The sequence below is a fragment of the Bolinopsis microptera genome, chromosome 6 (genome assembly GCF_026151205.1).
Source record: "Bolinopsis microptera isolate Bmic1 chromosome 6, MBARI_Bmic_1.0, whole genome shotgun sequence".
In the NCBI taxonomy this organism is placed as follows: Eukaryota; Metazoa; Ctenophora; class Tentaculata; order Lobata; family Bolinopsidae; genus Bolinopsis; species Bolinopsis microptera.
This window is the reverse complement of record NC_087077.1, coordinates 17,800,961-17,814,818: the sequence shown is the minus strand read 5'-3', so window position 1 is coordinate 17,814,818 and position 13,858 is coordinate 17,800,961. Positions and strand designations below refer to the sequence as shown.

The window sequence follows — 13,858 nt, the reverse complement described above, 5'->3', positions numbered from 1 at the left end:
GTTAGGAAAAGATGTTAATAATTAAATCATTTTTTCATAGTGCTAGCATGTCACAAATTAAAGCAATACATTGGAATGTCTACTACTGAAGTTATAGATGGATGGAGGTGGTTATTTCTTCTTGCTAAGTACAGTTAGATCAGAAATGCTGTAAAATGAATTTAGAGAAATGGAATGAGTTTCAGAGAATTGTGTTAAAAGTAGTGAAAACAGGTAAAAATAAGATTTCTTAGTGAAAACCTTATATTCTGTTGTCAGATGTTTCTTAGCAAAAAAACTTCAAAATTTATTGTTCTACTGTCTCAACTAAAATAAGAAGACTACAATCTTTAATGTTCTATTACTGATATATGTACATCTTGATGAGTTATTCCATCAGGTGATGCGGAATTGAATCCGACTGATTTAAAAGAGTTGAAGTCCCTATGCAAGAAGGGTCTTGTGCCCATGCCGGACGTGTTTGGTCTGGTAATCAATCATCTTCAAACAGAGCACTGTCAAGTCAGGATATCCTCTTTTCAGGTAAGACTATAACAGTAATCTCGTAATCTATTTTATCAGATGAGGAGCTTTCCTTAGTTGATTCTTAATAAAAAGCTTAATATTATCCGAGGTAATGTTGGTTTAATGATTGTCGTCTAGAATTAACAAGCAAATTTCCCAGATATTAGATGAACTCTTTCATAGAAGTCATGCTATCCGGGAGCTTACCCTCGAGAGACTGAAGACAATAGTTTCTTTGACATTAGCTCTTGAATTATCAGACGATCTTCCTCCACCTCGCAAGTTTCAGAGTATTTTGAAGGTATTCTACTGCTCTACTGTTTACATGACTGAAAATAGATTTTAACTTTAATAATCGTTAACGTTTATATACTTTGTAGATGACTGTACTGGGATGATCTAAATTAACAGTTAATTTATTTGAAAATGAGTAAAAGTTTATTGGAATATAGATCATCGGTGGGTATTCTATAATAACCTTGATTATATGATAATTTTTTTCAGCAAACAGCGATAAAAGCAATAGATACATGGAACGAAAAGTTTGGAGCACACTACAATAAATTGAGAATATCCTATAACTTCCTGAGAAGCAAGAAGAATGTTGACTTCAAGAAACTCATCGCAAGAACTAACTTTGAGCAAAAGCAAGAAGAAAAAAGACAGCAACAAGAGAAACGTGTCGCTGATTACACTGTTTCGAAAACTTTATCAAATTTCGAAATGCAGAGTGATTCTTTCAAAGATTGCATTTTCGAAGCAAATACTTGTTTCGATTTATTGATTCCTATGGGGGCTCCTGAAACTCATATATCAGATAACTCTGAAATACCTGAGGCAATCATAGACAACAAAACAAACAGCAAGAAAGAAACAACTCCTAATTTCTCGATTACTGTAGACCACTCACAAAAATTGGTAATTAAGGAGACATCAGACAATAATTCGGTTATACAAGTTTTAGATGACCGCATTTATCAGGCGAGAAAATCATTCATTCCTCGGCTGGATGCTTGGATCGAAGAGCTTATTAAAAACGATGGTGAACAAAAAGAGGTGCTACCTTTGATCAAAATGAAGGAAAGATTAAATATAATTTGCAACAAGCACAAAAATTTGGTATTCAAGAGGACTTCCAAAAGAAAAAGAAGAATCGTTCAAAAGGAGGTGAATGAAAGTGATGATTCCGATTTCGAAGAAGTGGATGACGATAATGTGTTAGAGACAATTCCTGAAGAAAAGAAACTTAAGCTGGCTATGGCCATGAGCAAACCTTTAAAAGCAACTAAAACAAACGAAATCTCTTCAGCTCTCAAAACGTTTGTTGCAGACGATGAGCAGCCTTGCTCTTCGACCTCTTGTCTGGACAAAGCATCTTCCTTCCCTCAAAATAATTCACCTCAATCACATATCAAGGCTGCAAACAAAATGAAGGACGTTATGAAAAGTGATGCTGAAGATGACGAAAGTGATTTTGCACTTCAACAGTATGCTGTAGCAAGTTTTGAATCACTGCATAGATTCTGGGCACAAAAAGACATTGAGCCAGAACCAATGGATATCGACACTGTGCGAGCATTGAACCCAAAATACTGCAACGTTCCCGGTAAGTTCGAAGCAGTGGTCTGGTCATGTAGGGCTCCTATGAAGTCAGGGAAGACATGTCCTAGAATGGATCGGCACAAGTGTCCTCTTCATGGTAAAGTTATACCACGTGACAAGGTAGGCAAACCTAACGGGAAATCTAGTGATCTCTTCTCCAAGTCAGAACTCCTTTCTACTAAAAAGTCAAATGGGGAATCTTGGGAGGAGGTAGAAAAAGAGATCGAGAAACTTACTGGGGAAAAACTGAATTACTCCAAAATAAAGAAAAAGAGAGAGGTGAAGCCTACAAATTTAGTGAGCCTTACGAAGACTGCTCCCGTTACCGCACGAAACAGGATAGAAAAGAAAATAATGAACCCCAGGGCCCTCAAAGCAGTTAGCAAGAGTGCTGACAAAGTGGCCAACGCAAGAAATAAAAATGCTTTTGATCAGCAATTTAATTATTCCATGTAATCCTAATAAATTTTGATTTCCTCCCAATGTCAACTTAAACTTATTTAGGTTCATTATGTTTTGCTGCATGGAGAATGACGTATGAATATTGAATATTTAAACATTTTATAGTATAATTTAAGGTACTGTAATCGAGATATTTCATTTAACTTAATAGCCCACCAAATTTCAACGGAGAGTTTAATTTTCGGTTACATATAAAATATTCTCTCCGATCCCAGACTTTCCAGTACAATTGAAATGAAGGCATTTGAATGGGGTTGAAATGCTGCTGAAACTGAATACTTCGGGCATGAAACGGATTGTAAAACATTGATAAAACCTAAATTACAACAATTGAAACACATTTTGCAGCACCTCAGTACCTGTAGCATATGCGTGATTCATCTTATTGTATCATGTCTATCCATTACTAAATGTCTCATATTGACTAGTTAAACTCTATTAGCATGTCTGAACTAGACAGACTTGTGTCTCAGAAGACCCAACTTCCCGGGCTCTGGCAGCATGTCCTCGGTGACACCATGGGTTTTACTCTCAAGGCTCTCAGCTCAGCTTTCTCTCGCTACCTCATGACACCTGACATCGCTGCTATCTCAGAGGTAGGGTATCTACAATGTGCTTTTTTAATGAATTATTCCCATACTGTTCAGAGTAGCATTAGAGATAATTGATAACTTAATAATGACTTAATGACTTAATGAGTCGGGTGTTTTGGTGTTCGCCGTTATTATTACAATAGATATTGTAAGTATCTTCATTGCGCCGTTTTCTGACTAAATACGCCCGGGCAGATAGAAAGGCTACAAGTCGCTCTGCAAGTGTGCTCATTCTACAACGATCTCAACAACGAAGAGATAGCCCAGAATATCATGGCTCTTCTCATTGAAAACTCTTCAAAACATCATGTTTGTGTTTCATAGATTTGCCTATTATAATATGACAATAGTACTTCGATTTATCACACATGTCACATACGCAATCGTCTCAAAGGTATTATTGACTTAATGTATACTGTTGTCTGTGTTACTATGTAATACCTGCTCTGGAAATTGAAGAAGGGTGACGGCCTTATCAACAACAGCTGTGTATAATAAATCTGTCGCTAGAATTACTTCCAGAGAAGATAATAGAATTTTTAATCAACCTGAGAGTCGGAAATCGAAATTTAAGTTGGTCTCACATCAGTTATTTTGATCTCAGGGACTACGTCACTAACGATTTGAATAGCGTGTAATATCCGGATTGGACCATTATTTATTAGTCGCATAGTTGTAATGTTTATGGGGACAAATTTGTAGTGATCCCGTAATTGCTTGAAGTTGAACAATTCTTTTTCCTGATAAGATTTGAATAACGTTGTTTCCTATTTTCTCAGGAATGTATGGAATTCCTCTCGTTTCTCTCCTCAGTAGCCGCTTCCTCCAAGTGCAGACTTTACCTGCAGACTTTTGCTCTACACGCTGCTAAGTCCGCTGTTACTAATACTGTTTGCAAGGTGAATGTTGTTTATGAGTTTAAAAGATTTTGTTAACTCATGTTGCTTCGTATATTTCACTGCTGAACCATTTAGATCAGTAGATTGATCAATTTACTAAAGTTTAATCCTCCTGGAAGTTTCACACTCTACACCTCTCAGCGGATCCTTTCTGACAACTGTCTTAACTCCACCTGCTACTCAGAATTATACCCCATCGCTAAAATAGCCCCTCAGTTTGCACTCCTCCTCCTCAGATACGCTCTCTCTGGTCTTGTCAAGTCTCTTTCCCAGCAGGTATTGTGTTCTAAAAATAGATATTAATTATAGATTAATAACACCTGATCAAGTGTTATTAATCTATAATCAATATCTGAATTAACTCTTTTTCATCATTACATAATTAATTAATCACCATAGTATTATACTCGAGAAGGAACAGAGAGAGAGAGAGAGAGAGAGAGAGAGAGAGAGAGAGAGAGAGAGAGAGAGAGAGAGAGAGAGAGAGAGAGAGAGAGAGAGAGAGAGAGAGAGAGAGAGAGAGAGAGAGAGAGAGAGAGAGAGAGAGAGAGAGAGAGAGAGAGAGAGAGAGAGAGAGAGAGAGAGAGAGAGAGAGAGAGAGAGAGAGAGAGAGAGAGAGAGAGAGAGAGAGAGAGAGAGAGAGAGAGAGAGAGAGAGAGAGAGAGAGAGAGAGAGAGAGAGAGAGAGAGAGAGAGAGAGAGAGAGAGAGAGAGAGAGAGAGAGAGAGAGAGAGAGAGAGAGAGAGAGAGAGAGAGAGAGAGAGAGAGAGAGAGAGTTCTAAATTTGTATTTTAATACATCCAGGCCCCAGGGCTCCAGTGACTATCCAATTAATACAAGTGTATGATGTGATATCCAGAAATAACACTGATAATTCTGACCTATTAACCAATTACTCTCATTTCATCAGGAAGAGATAAGCTTGACGGTGCTGGAGCTAGCTCTAAACATGGTGGAACAGAACAGTATGTTCTTATCCAACTCTGATGTCTTACATTCCACACTGTTTTGCGTCATAGTCGCTCCTTTGATCGACAGGAAGAAATCAAAGTTGTCCAGAAAACGGGAGAAGGAGAAGAAGGATATCGTGAGTGGACTTGCGATTTTTATTAGATGGATTTATTATGGTTATAGTTGTCAAGACTAAGTGGTTACTAGTTATAGTTGTGCTCATTATGGCTGTTCGATATTGAAAATAATAATAATTTCTAATTCAATTTATCTTATATGATGCCTTAATTAAATATATGATGAGACAAATGAGACGCCATATTTGGACGCGAGGAGGATTAGGACTCCTCGGACTACATTAAATTATGTAATTATTGGTAAGAACACTATTGTAATTATTGGTAAGAACACTATTGTAATTATTCGTAATCTAACACTATTGTAATTATTCGTAATCTAACACTATTGAGTATTGTTTACTGCAGGCTAATTTTAATAAGCTGGAGGACAAACTGTTTAAAGCGATGTTCTTGAAGTTATCCACTAATGAGCCTCAAGTAAGTTTCATGTAATATTATACATTTATCACATGCCTTCTCATGCGATATCAAAACTTTCGCCCACGAGGCTTGCCGAGTTAGCGAAAGTTTCGATATTTCCCGAGGCTTGCCGAGGGTTATATCGACATTTTCAATCACGAGGCTTGCCGAGTTTTGAAAATGTTGATATCGCATGAGAAGGCATGTGATTAATGTTTTATCACACTTTCTTTGGAGCCAAATTTGGCCGGGAAAGCAGAATTTGATCAAACGTTAGTTATAAATCTCACCAAAGCAAAACTAAACATGTCGAACTTATTTATGTTTATAATGTCCAAGCTATATATAGCTCTCGATAAGTTAGTATTTCAGATATTAAAGATACAATACGTCAAAATTAGAACCCGCGTTTCACATTTATGACACAGTGAATGCTGTGTGCCGCGCTGAATTTGCTTTGTACTGCTACCTAGTGCATGCGATATTAATGTGTTTTCCGCCTATGGGTCTTGTACTTATGAGTCTAGAATATTCCGCAGCGAGCGCGTTTGATACGTAATTACATCCTGCAAATCAGTCGATGTGAGGTGATTCTAATACTTTATTTCTATTAGATATTTTTAGAGTCATTAAAACTGTAGATGCAGTATAATGTATAGAACATCCGTTAAAGTGTTGATTATACATCACAGTCCTTATCGTATAATCTGTATCTGCGATAAGGTGAAAGAATTTCCTGGTTGTTAAATTTGAATAGAGCTGTGGCGCCATGATTGTCTATTTATCAGTCCACATTATACACTGCACACCCTAATTTACACCAACAATATTATCGTCCGTCTTGATTCTTGATTGTCTGTTATTTCAGAATGATTTAATCAATGCAACTTGTAATCGTTGACTTAGAATTTTATCAATTATTCTGCTTAGTTCTTAGTCAGTATTCATCTTTACTTGCCATTATTTGCCATTATCTGCTTCGAGCTAGAAATTATCTGAACTGGAAATTATCAGAACATTTGTAATATTCAAATGTATCTCTTCAACATTTTAGAACGCAGTACTCCACCAGCCTATAACCACCCTGGTCATGGCCAGGTAGTTCACCCGTACTGTTACCAATATTGAATTGGTCTAATGAATGGCAGCACATTAATCATCGGACCTGTTTGCCCCAGTGCCCAGACTAATTTATAACCAGATTAGCTGATTAAGTTACGTCATTCGTCCCTTGATATATTTATATAAATAATATATTTTATAGGATGTTTTTATTGCACTTATTTGCACTAACTAAAATTCAGTTAAAACTAGTCCTGGGATAGAATTTCCGCTCTTTATTGTACAGAATCTACATATAAGTCTCTTTATCAGTCTGTTTATAGATCAGCCACGAATTTCGCAAGCTAATCTAGGCAAAACCGGTTTGGAAAAGCCAAGTATAATTTCTGCACAATTTCTATATGGAATATGGCTCAAAGAAGGGATCAGAGGGGGTTAAAATTGAGGTCTGAAATGGCTGAAATCTGGCTTTGTTTTGTGTGTTTTCTTCGTTCGAATTAATCAAACATCGTCTAGTGTTTACTATTTTTTGTGAGGGTGACTGTAGTTTGTTCTGACACTTCCTTTTTAATTTCAAGTAAGCGATTAAGGAAATTAATTATCCTGATTGATTGAATCGCTGACAAGTACCAAAACTTTGTGAAACTTTCAAGTCTGCTTGTAAACTTTGATCTCGTTTTCAATAACCTTAAGTCACTTAAAGCTCGTACAAGCCAGGGAGTTTTTACTTTGTTTCATCATCCGAAGCCTAATTAGGCTTTGAACTATAAAGTGCAATAAAAAGGGAACAGCTTGAAAAAGTTTTACAACAAAAAATTGTATTTTGCTTGACGCATCTCAAACACAAGGAAATATTTTCAAAATCAGGTATAAATATAAATTTTTCCTTATCCTGGAAAGTTCATCTGATCATTGCATTAACGGTCATAGACTACTTCAGGATGTTGATTTAAATCTTTATTTAAATCAGTACCTCACAGTAGTAGAACAGTTGTTGAGAGTGGGCTCCTTGTTCCTATGGGAATATCGGGCTCTCTCTGAGTAACTGATTGATATTTCATGCCCCCGGGTGAGAGCCAGTGCTCCCCATCGGGGCATGTAATATCAATTCTGCTTTCCTGCTAAATTTGGCTCGAAAGTGTGATAATATAGTATATGTATAGTTTAGTATATGTATAGTATAATATAGTATAGTATATGTATTATGTATAGTATATTTATAGTATATGTATAGTATAGTATAGTATAGTATATGTATAGTATAGTATAGTATAGTATAGTATAGTATAGTATAGTATAGTATAGTATATTGTATAGTTTAGCTAATCTGTGATCACTGATCGTGCTTTCAGCGTTCTTTCCTTTGCAGATAGTAAAACTGTAAAACAAGTTGATTTTAAATTTTGACCATCATAATTAAATCGGATTTATCGATATTTAAATTTTCAAACATTCCGATAAGAAAATTACCTCTCGTAAGCATACTCAATAAACTTATTAGATTTATCTTATCAGGTTGATTGGAAAGCAATTCAAAAGATAACAGACTTCATCAACTCAAACTGTAATACAATAGGCAGTTCTAAGAATTTAAAGTTACAGAAAAGTAAAGACAAGATTAACCAGATAATTCTACTTATGTCACACGACAGAGCGCCTTCATGTGAGTTCTACGTTATTAATTGTTGTAAAAGAGAGGAATCTTGATATGACCAAAACTACAAGTTAAAACACACCGCATATTAAAAGCCTCTAGAGTCTAGACTCAGTATCCTATAAAATTAACGGATAATCATCTTTCAGCTGATACAGATATGCTAGTCAAGCTAATCCAGAGGAATGAGTAAGTTTTGCTTCTCTACTTGCCCGACAGTTCACTTTATCATATTACAAGTCACAAGACCCCACCTCAGCACCTCATGCTTCATTGTACACCACTACTGGACAGTATGGTATAATGTCATTTGTAAAAATTGTTGTTGCATACAGACAGTGATAAAAAGTTCACTGCTTCCCACGATGTTCAGATTATTATATTATATCCGGTTGAGGCCGAGGGGTGTTCTGTTCCGATTATAGATTTAGCTTCCAACGTCAGTGATTGTAGACTTTGAGTATGCAGATATAGTGTTTCATGGTTTGGAGTGTAATATTGACTGTTACCCTACATTTCACATCCGCATTTTGCTTGTTCGTTTGTGAGGAATGCTTTGGTTTGTTATCTAACGTGATTTGCTTTATGTTTTTTTTGCTTGTTAATCTATCCCTTTGTAACTTTGAGACTCTTTTCAGATTCGGCGAGTTCATGCTGCAGTCCCTACGGGCAGGAACATGACGGATTGTCTGTGTCACTGGAAATCTAAGTCGTACAGAATTAAAGTTACAATATCCAGCACTTGATCGAGATGAGAGGAAATTTTCAGTGATAACTGTGCTCAATTAAATGTGCTAAGTTAACACTGCACTGCTAACTGTTGAAACTCGTCCCGTGCCGGGCTTTGTGTGGTTTTATTAAGTTATCAGACCAGTATGTTTAGGTTTTAATGAAGAAAACTCTTTAAAATTTATTTTAAAAGTTATGCTTTAATATTTCTATTTTATTTATTATAATTTTGATTTTACAGAGCTGTTGTTTTACTTAAGTTGCACAATAGATGTAAATAATAACAGTGATTGCTACTTTTTCATAAACCGTTAACCTTATCGTATTCTTTATTTAAATGTATTCTGAATTTCATAACCTTTTCCACACTTCTATAAACATCATAATATTTAACACTGTCCCAGTTAGATACTCTATGACAATATAACACATGGATTCAAAATTTTGTATCAACTGTTGATCTCTGGGACACAACGAAATAGTGGACCGTAAAAACAGCTTTTATCACTTGAGCAACAAGCAGTAAACTTCTACAGACACATCCGTGAATCTGCAGTTATCAGATTAGAAAGGTGGAACTAAAATCAAAAGAGAAAGAGGGAGTTATCAACAAGATTACTAAAAGATATCAACAGTAATGGGGCAGTTTGAGAAAATCATTTACGCGCTGTGTCTCCTAAACGTAGTGATTTGTCTTGTCATGGCACCGTTCCAGCTGTTCTACATCACCATTATACTTCAGTGGCAGGTTAGCCAGCATCTTAAAACTTTAACTACATCATGTGATGATTTTTTCGGTTTTCACATTTGTTTCTCAGGCGTACGGCGTACATTCTCGTAATACCGTTTTCATGATTTACGATGCATCACTATCTAAAATACCTGTACTTTTTTTGAAGAACTTTTATAGTTCTATATTAACTTCTATATTACACTTTGTTTTGTTACATAATAATTTATTACATTTCATTTTAATTTTATTACATTACTTTTTACCAGGAGGACTGTTCACTGATACTGTTGTTGTGCTCGATCTGGTGTAGTGCCGTGTTTACGTGTATAGCGGTGCTAAACTTCTACATAGTTTACAATAAACACAGAGAGCATTGGAACGGGCTCAACAAAAACATGAGGTCATTGTTAATAAGTGTTAGAGCCAGTATATTATTATTATAATGAAATGTGTTGCTAAAACAATAACTGTACATTTGCAATTGTGCATCTTTATAATTCTTTGTGTTAATATCAGGAGTTCTTTTGAGTTTTCACTCTTTCGACGAAGCTGCAAATAGCCATTCTGGGGTTTAAAATCCCATTAATTTATGATTTCAAATTCGATTTTGGTTAAGTTTGATGACTAAATAACAATTCCAGGTTTCTGGCTGCAACATTATTTGTTATATTTGGACAGATAATGGGACTGATGTTTGCTAAATACAGACTTACAAAACTGAACGAGAACAAGTTCAAGTCAGCTATGAAGAATTATTATAGTACAGCAGACAGGTAAATTTAACTCGAACATTTTTAAAAAAAGGCAGAATTATTCTGAGATTTCTAGGAAGTCCTTATTAAATATTAAAGCCCTTAGTAAATAGATTACTCGATACCATTACTATTACTTATCTAGTTTAAATATTACCTGTTCAACGTATATTAATTGTTCAAATTTTAACCATCTAAACTTCAAATTACGATCATCAATAACTCATGATTTAATAATATAGAAAGACTTACTTTTTTATTGCTAAACTTACTAAACTTGCCCTCTTTTCCCTGCAGTACAAAAGTCTACATTGACAACACCCAGACAGGGGGACAGTGTTGTGGTTATTATAACAAATATGACTGGGATGTTCGCCAGCACATTCCACCCTCTTGCTGTCTGGACAGGAATATTACCTGTACCGCACAAAACGCCTTTAAAATAGGCTGCCAGAAGTTCTTCAATAATTTGGTGAGTAATGAAAATGCCTCGATTGAAATTTTTCCGCATGAATAAATCATAAGGTTTCAAAAATAAGCAAAATTGTATTCTCAAAAGATCGAGAATTTGATGTGTTAGTACACATAATCCACAATCTAGGTCTTAGAAAGTAAAATCTTCTTAGAACACTGTTCCTTTCAGATACGAGACGCAACGGATGTACCCTTAATAACCAGTATGGTTCTGCTGCTTAGTGCTCTTACTATTTACATCTGTATCATGACTTATCTTCAGTTCAGGTACCTTACTTTTAACATCTCACATCTGTATCATACATAGCAGTATAGTGGAAATCAATTTGAGTAAATTTAGTGGCGAAAATTGTGGTGACCTTCAACGTATCGAGAGATATTTTATCTACTTTCATATTCTATTAATTCACGTAGCTACCTAGCCTTCATTAACTAACTTTCTACTCCAATTGCCAGTGGGGTGTATGAATACGAGGAGATCCCGTCTAACACGTTCGAAGAGAGCTTAGTGGAGGGAACTCACCAATCCTGGAGGTCCTCCCGACACTCCATTAACGACAGCGATATCACGCCAGCATGCCCCATATCACGTGATACTGGGTACGGGTCACGTGCTGGATCTGGATCACGTGCTGGATCCGCGCGCGCAGGGACGTCACGTGACACCCTTAACGGGGGACCTCAGGTGATAGTGTCACGTGATCCTGCCCGACAAACAGTGTGAACGAGGATAGTTCTGTCAGCATTAACAATTGTGTGATGAATTTTCTACCTCAAAACTTTTTGCCGGCAGCACTTTGTGTTCTTAATGCCTCCCGATTCCAGATTTCTCGTTATGGAGTTATGGTTGGATGAGTCTAAGTTAATAAACATTAATTATCGGGGTTAAAGATAGGGTTAGATCTCAGATTGGACACAGAGCTCCGGGGCGACTACACCTGAGTCAGAGAGTGTATATTATAGCATATTGCGATTGTTTGGATGGTAAGTTTGTGCGATTTTAAATATTATATTGGAAAATGGGCTGAAGAGTGAACTTGCTGTTAAATTGGGAGGATTTTGAAGTAATTTGACTCGGTTATTTATATTAGGCTCTAATACAATCAAATCAGTGGCTGTGATTACAGCGGGTTTTAGGTGGGTTAAATGTCCCGATCCCCTCTGTCTTTTGAATGCAAATAACCGTTTTCTCTGTTCTGAATGTAATTAATGTTACATGACGTGTATTAAACACAAAATGGCCTTCAAGTTTTAATGGGGCACTTGAATTCGACATTATGTGGACATTTCCAGTTTTTGATTTGTATAATCTCAATCAGTTTTAATTTTCGTACACTTTGGGTTGATTTTTGATCACTCAATATTTGTTTTTATGTCTTTTTCTAATCGTTATGTTTCACATTGATTCACAGAAAATTGTTTGGGGTCTCGTTTAATTTTGTAGCCTCGTTTTGTAGCTTCACTGTATAAACTCTTCGAATAGTTAATAGTGACGGTTAGAACACGTGACCCATATTAAAGACCACTTGATTATCCATTGATAATTAGCACACTATGTTTTACTCCTTAAATATACATGTATTTTGTAGACTATGAATGGAACCATCATTAATTTTGAGGGAAAAGTATAAATTTTCATTCAATGATAGTGAGTATAAAATTAACCGTATTTATGCAATATTAACAATAATTGTAACTTTTTATTTGCCAGTTTTTGCTCTCTTAATTGGTTAATTGGATTGATCATTATTTATAAACTGAAGAGGAAATGAGAGTCTCCACTCAGTTCAAAATTAAAACAGAATACATCATATTGTATTGTTGACATTTCGGATACATGCCTTTGTTACACTTTACATAGCTGCATTCTGCAACACACAATAGTTAAAATAAACATTTAACTAACTAATTTGTGTTAACAAATAATTACTGATGTGCAAAGCAAGCGTATTAAATAGGTTTAAGAAAATCATGTGATTCAACAGAAGGTCTAAACTAATTCTCAATCAGACCTACTTCCTTATCATAACAATAGCGTGCAAATGTCACTATTACACACAACAACAACACACTACTTGCTATACACTACTTGCTATGCACTACTTGTATAATATATCAACTTCATATGAGTTCCTTTACTTTCCAAGTTTATCTATCAACTCAATATGTATTTACATTTTGGTTTCAAATTTATAAGGAGACTCTCATTGCGACTTTCGTGTATAAATCAACAATAAAAATTTAAAAACTAAGGAATAATTATAAAATTGTAAATTATGTTTGATTTTTGGGTGTTTAACACTGTTTCCATAAAATTATATTTTAACCAGTTTTTGTGCGACTCAAATTTTTTAATTTGTTTGCTAAAAGGTCGTTCACATATTAAGTTAGCCAGATTTGGACCATTGTAGCCTCCCCCCATGGCTACTGTTTAGAAATTACATTAGCGTAAGCTTTTCAAACCCCCTCACCCTTGGCTTTCTTATGTAATATGTGACCGATCCCTAAACTTTCTGCAGTGCGAGAGGACCCCAACATACTTTTCTACCACTTAGAATTTAAATATAATAAGGAATGGGCCTATTCAACAAATTCAGCAATATTTTAATTCAATATTACGTCATAATTTGTGTCCACATATTTGAAAATTTACTATTTTCTGTACTTTTTGTTTACTATTGATTAATTGGTTACTTCTTGCTAAAATCTAAGTACGTGTTTTTGATGTTTTAAGGGACATTTGAAATGAAACATTCTGATTATTATTAATATCGACATCTTGTGTTGGTTTTGGCGCATAAAATTTGAATTTAAATGTATTAATTCTTTCATCAATACAACCGTGTTTTTGGATTTTCATTAGACAGCATTTTCAATTATCTCTTGAAGTGACCTTATCAGTGAA

General features: G+C 35.4%; 3 protein-coding genes across 3 annotated transcripts in view; all 3 read left to right on the top strand.

Moving 5' to 3' along the window:
• Positions 1-9,236, top strand: part of LOC134817643 (uncharacterized) — an 81,091-nt gene extending 71,855 nt beyond the window's left edge. The window contains exons 2-10 of the mRNA XM_063826897.1: positions 3,012-3,164; positions 3,357-3,470; positions 3,941-4,060; positions 4,202-4,336; positions 4,970-5,146; positions 5,496-5,567; positions 8,127-8,274; positions 8,415-8,454; positions 8,904-9,236. Of these exons, the coding sequence (XP_063682967.1) occupies positions 3,012-3,164; positions 3,357-3,470; positions 3,941-4,060; positions 4,202-4,336; positions 4,970-5,146; positions 5,496-5,567; positions 8,127-8,274; positions 8,415-8,454; positions 8,904-8,946 (1,002 nt within the window). The 3' untranslated portion in view covers positions 8,947-9,236. The remainder of the gene's footprint in view (positions 1-3,011; positions 3,165-3,356; positions 3,471-3,940; positions 4,061-4,201; positions 4,337-4,969; positions 5,147-5,495; positions 5,568-8,126; positions 8,275-8,414; positions 8,455-8,903) is intronic.
• Positions 39-2,795, top strand: LOC134816992 (UV-stimulated scaffold protein A-like). The gene is made up of 4 exons (XM_063826053.1): positions 39-213; positions 380-522; positions 665-805; positions 1,009-2,795. Exons 1-4 carry the CDS (start codon positions 156-158, stop codon positions 2,560-2,562), a joined length of 1,896 nt encoding a protein of 631 aa, XP_063682123.1. The 5' UTR covers positions 39-155; the 3' UTR covers positions 2,563-2,795.
• Positions 9,237-9,396: 160 nt separating the features above from the next.
• LOC134816839 (uncharacterized) lies at positions 9,397-13,813 on the top strand. The gene is made up of 6 exons (XM_063825833.1): positions 9,397-9,742; positions 9,994-10,127; positions 10,369-10,500; positions 10,777-10,951; positions 11,123-11,220; positions 11,410-13,813. Exons 1-6 carry the CDS (start codon positions 9,632-9,634, stop codon positions 11,675-11,677), a joined length of 918 nt encoding a protein of 305 aa, XP_063681903.1. The 5' UTR covers positions 9,397-9,631; the 3' UTR covers positions 11,678-13,813.
• Positions 13,814-13,858: the final 45 nt, after the last annotated feature.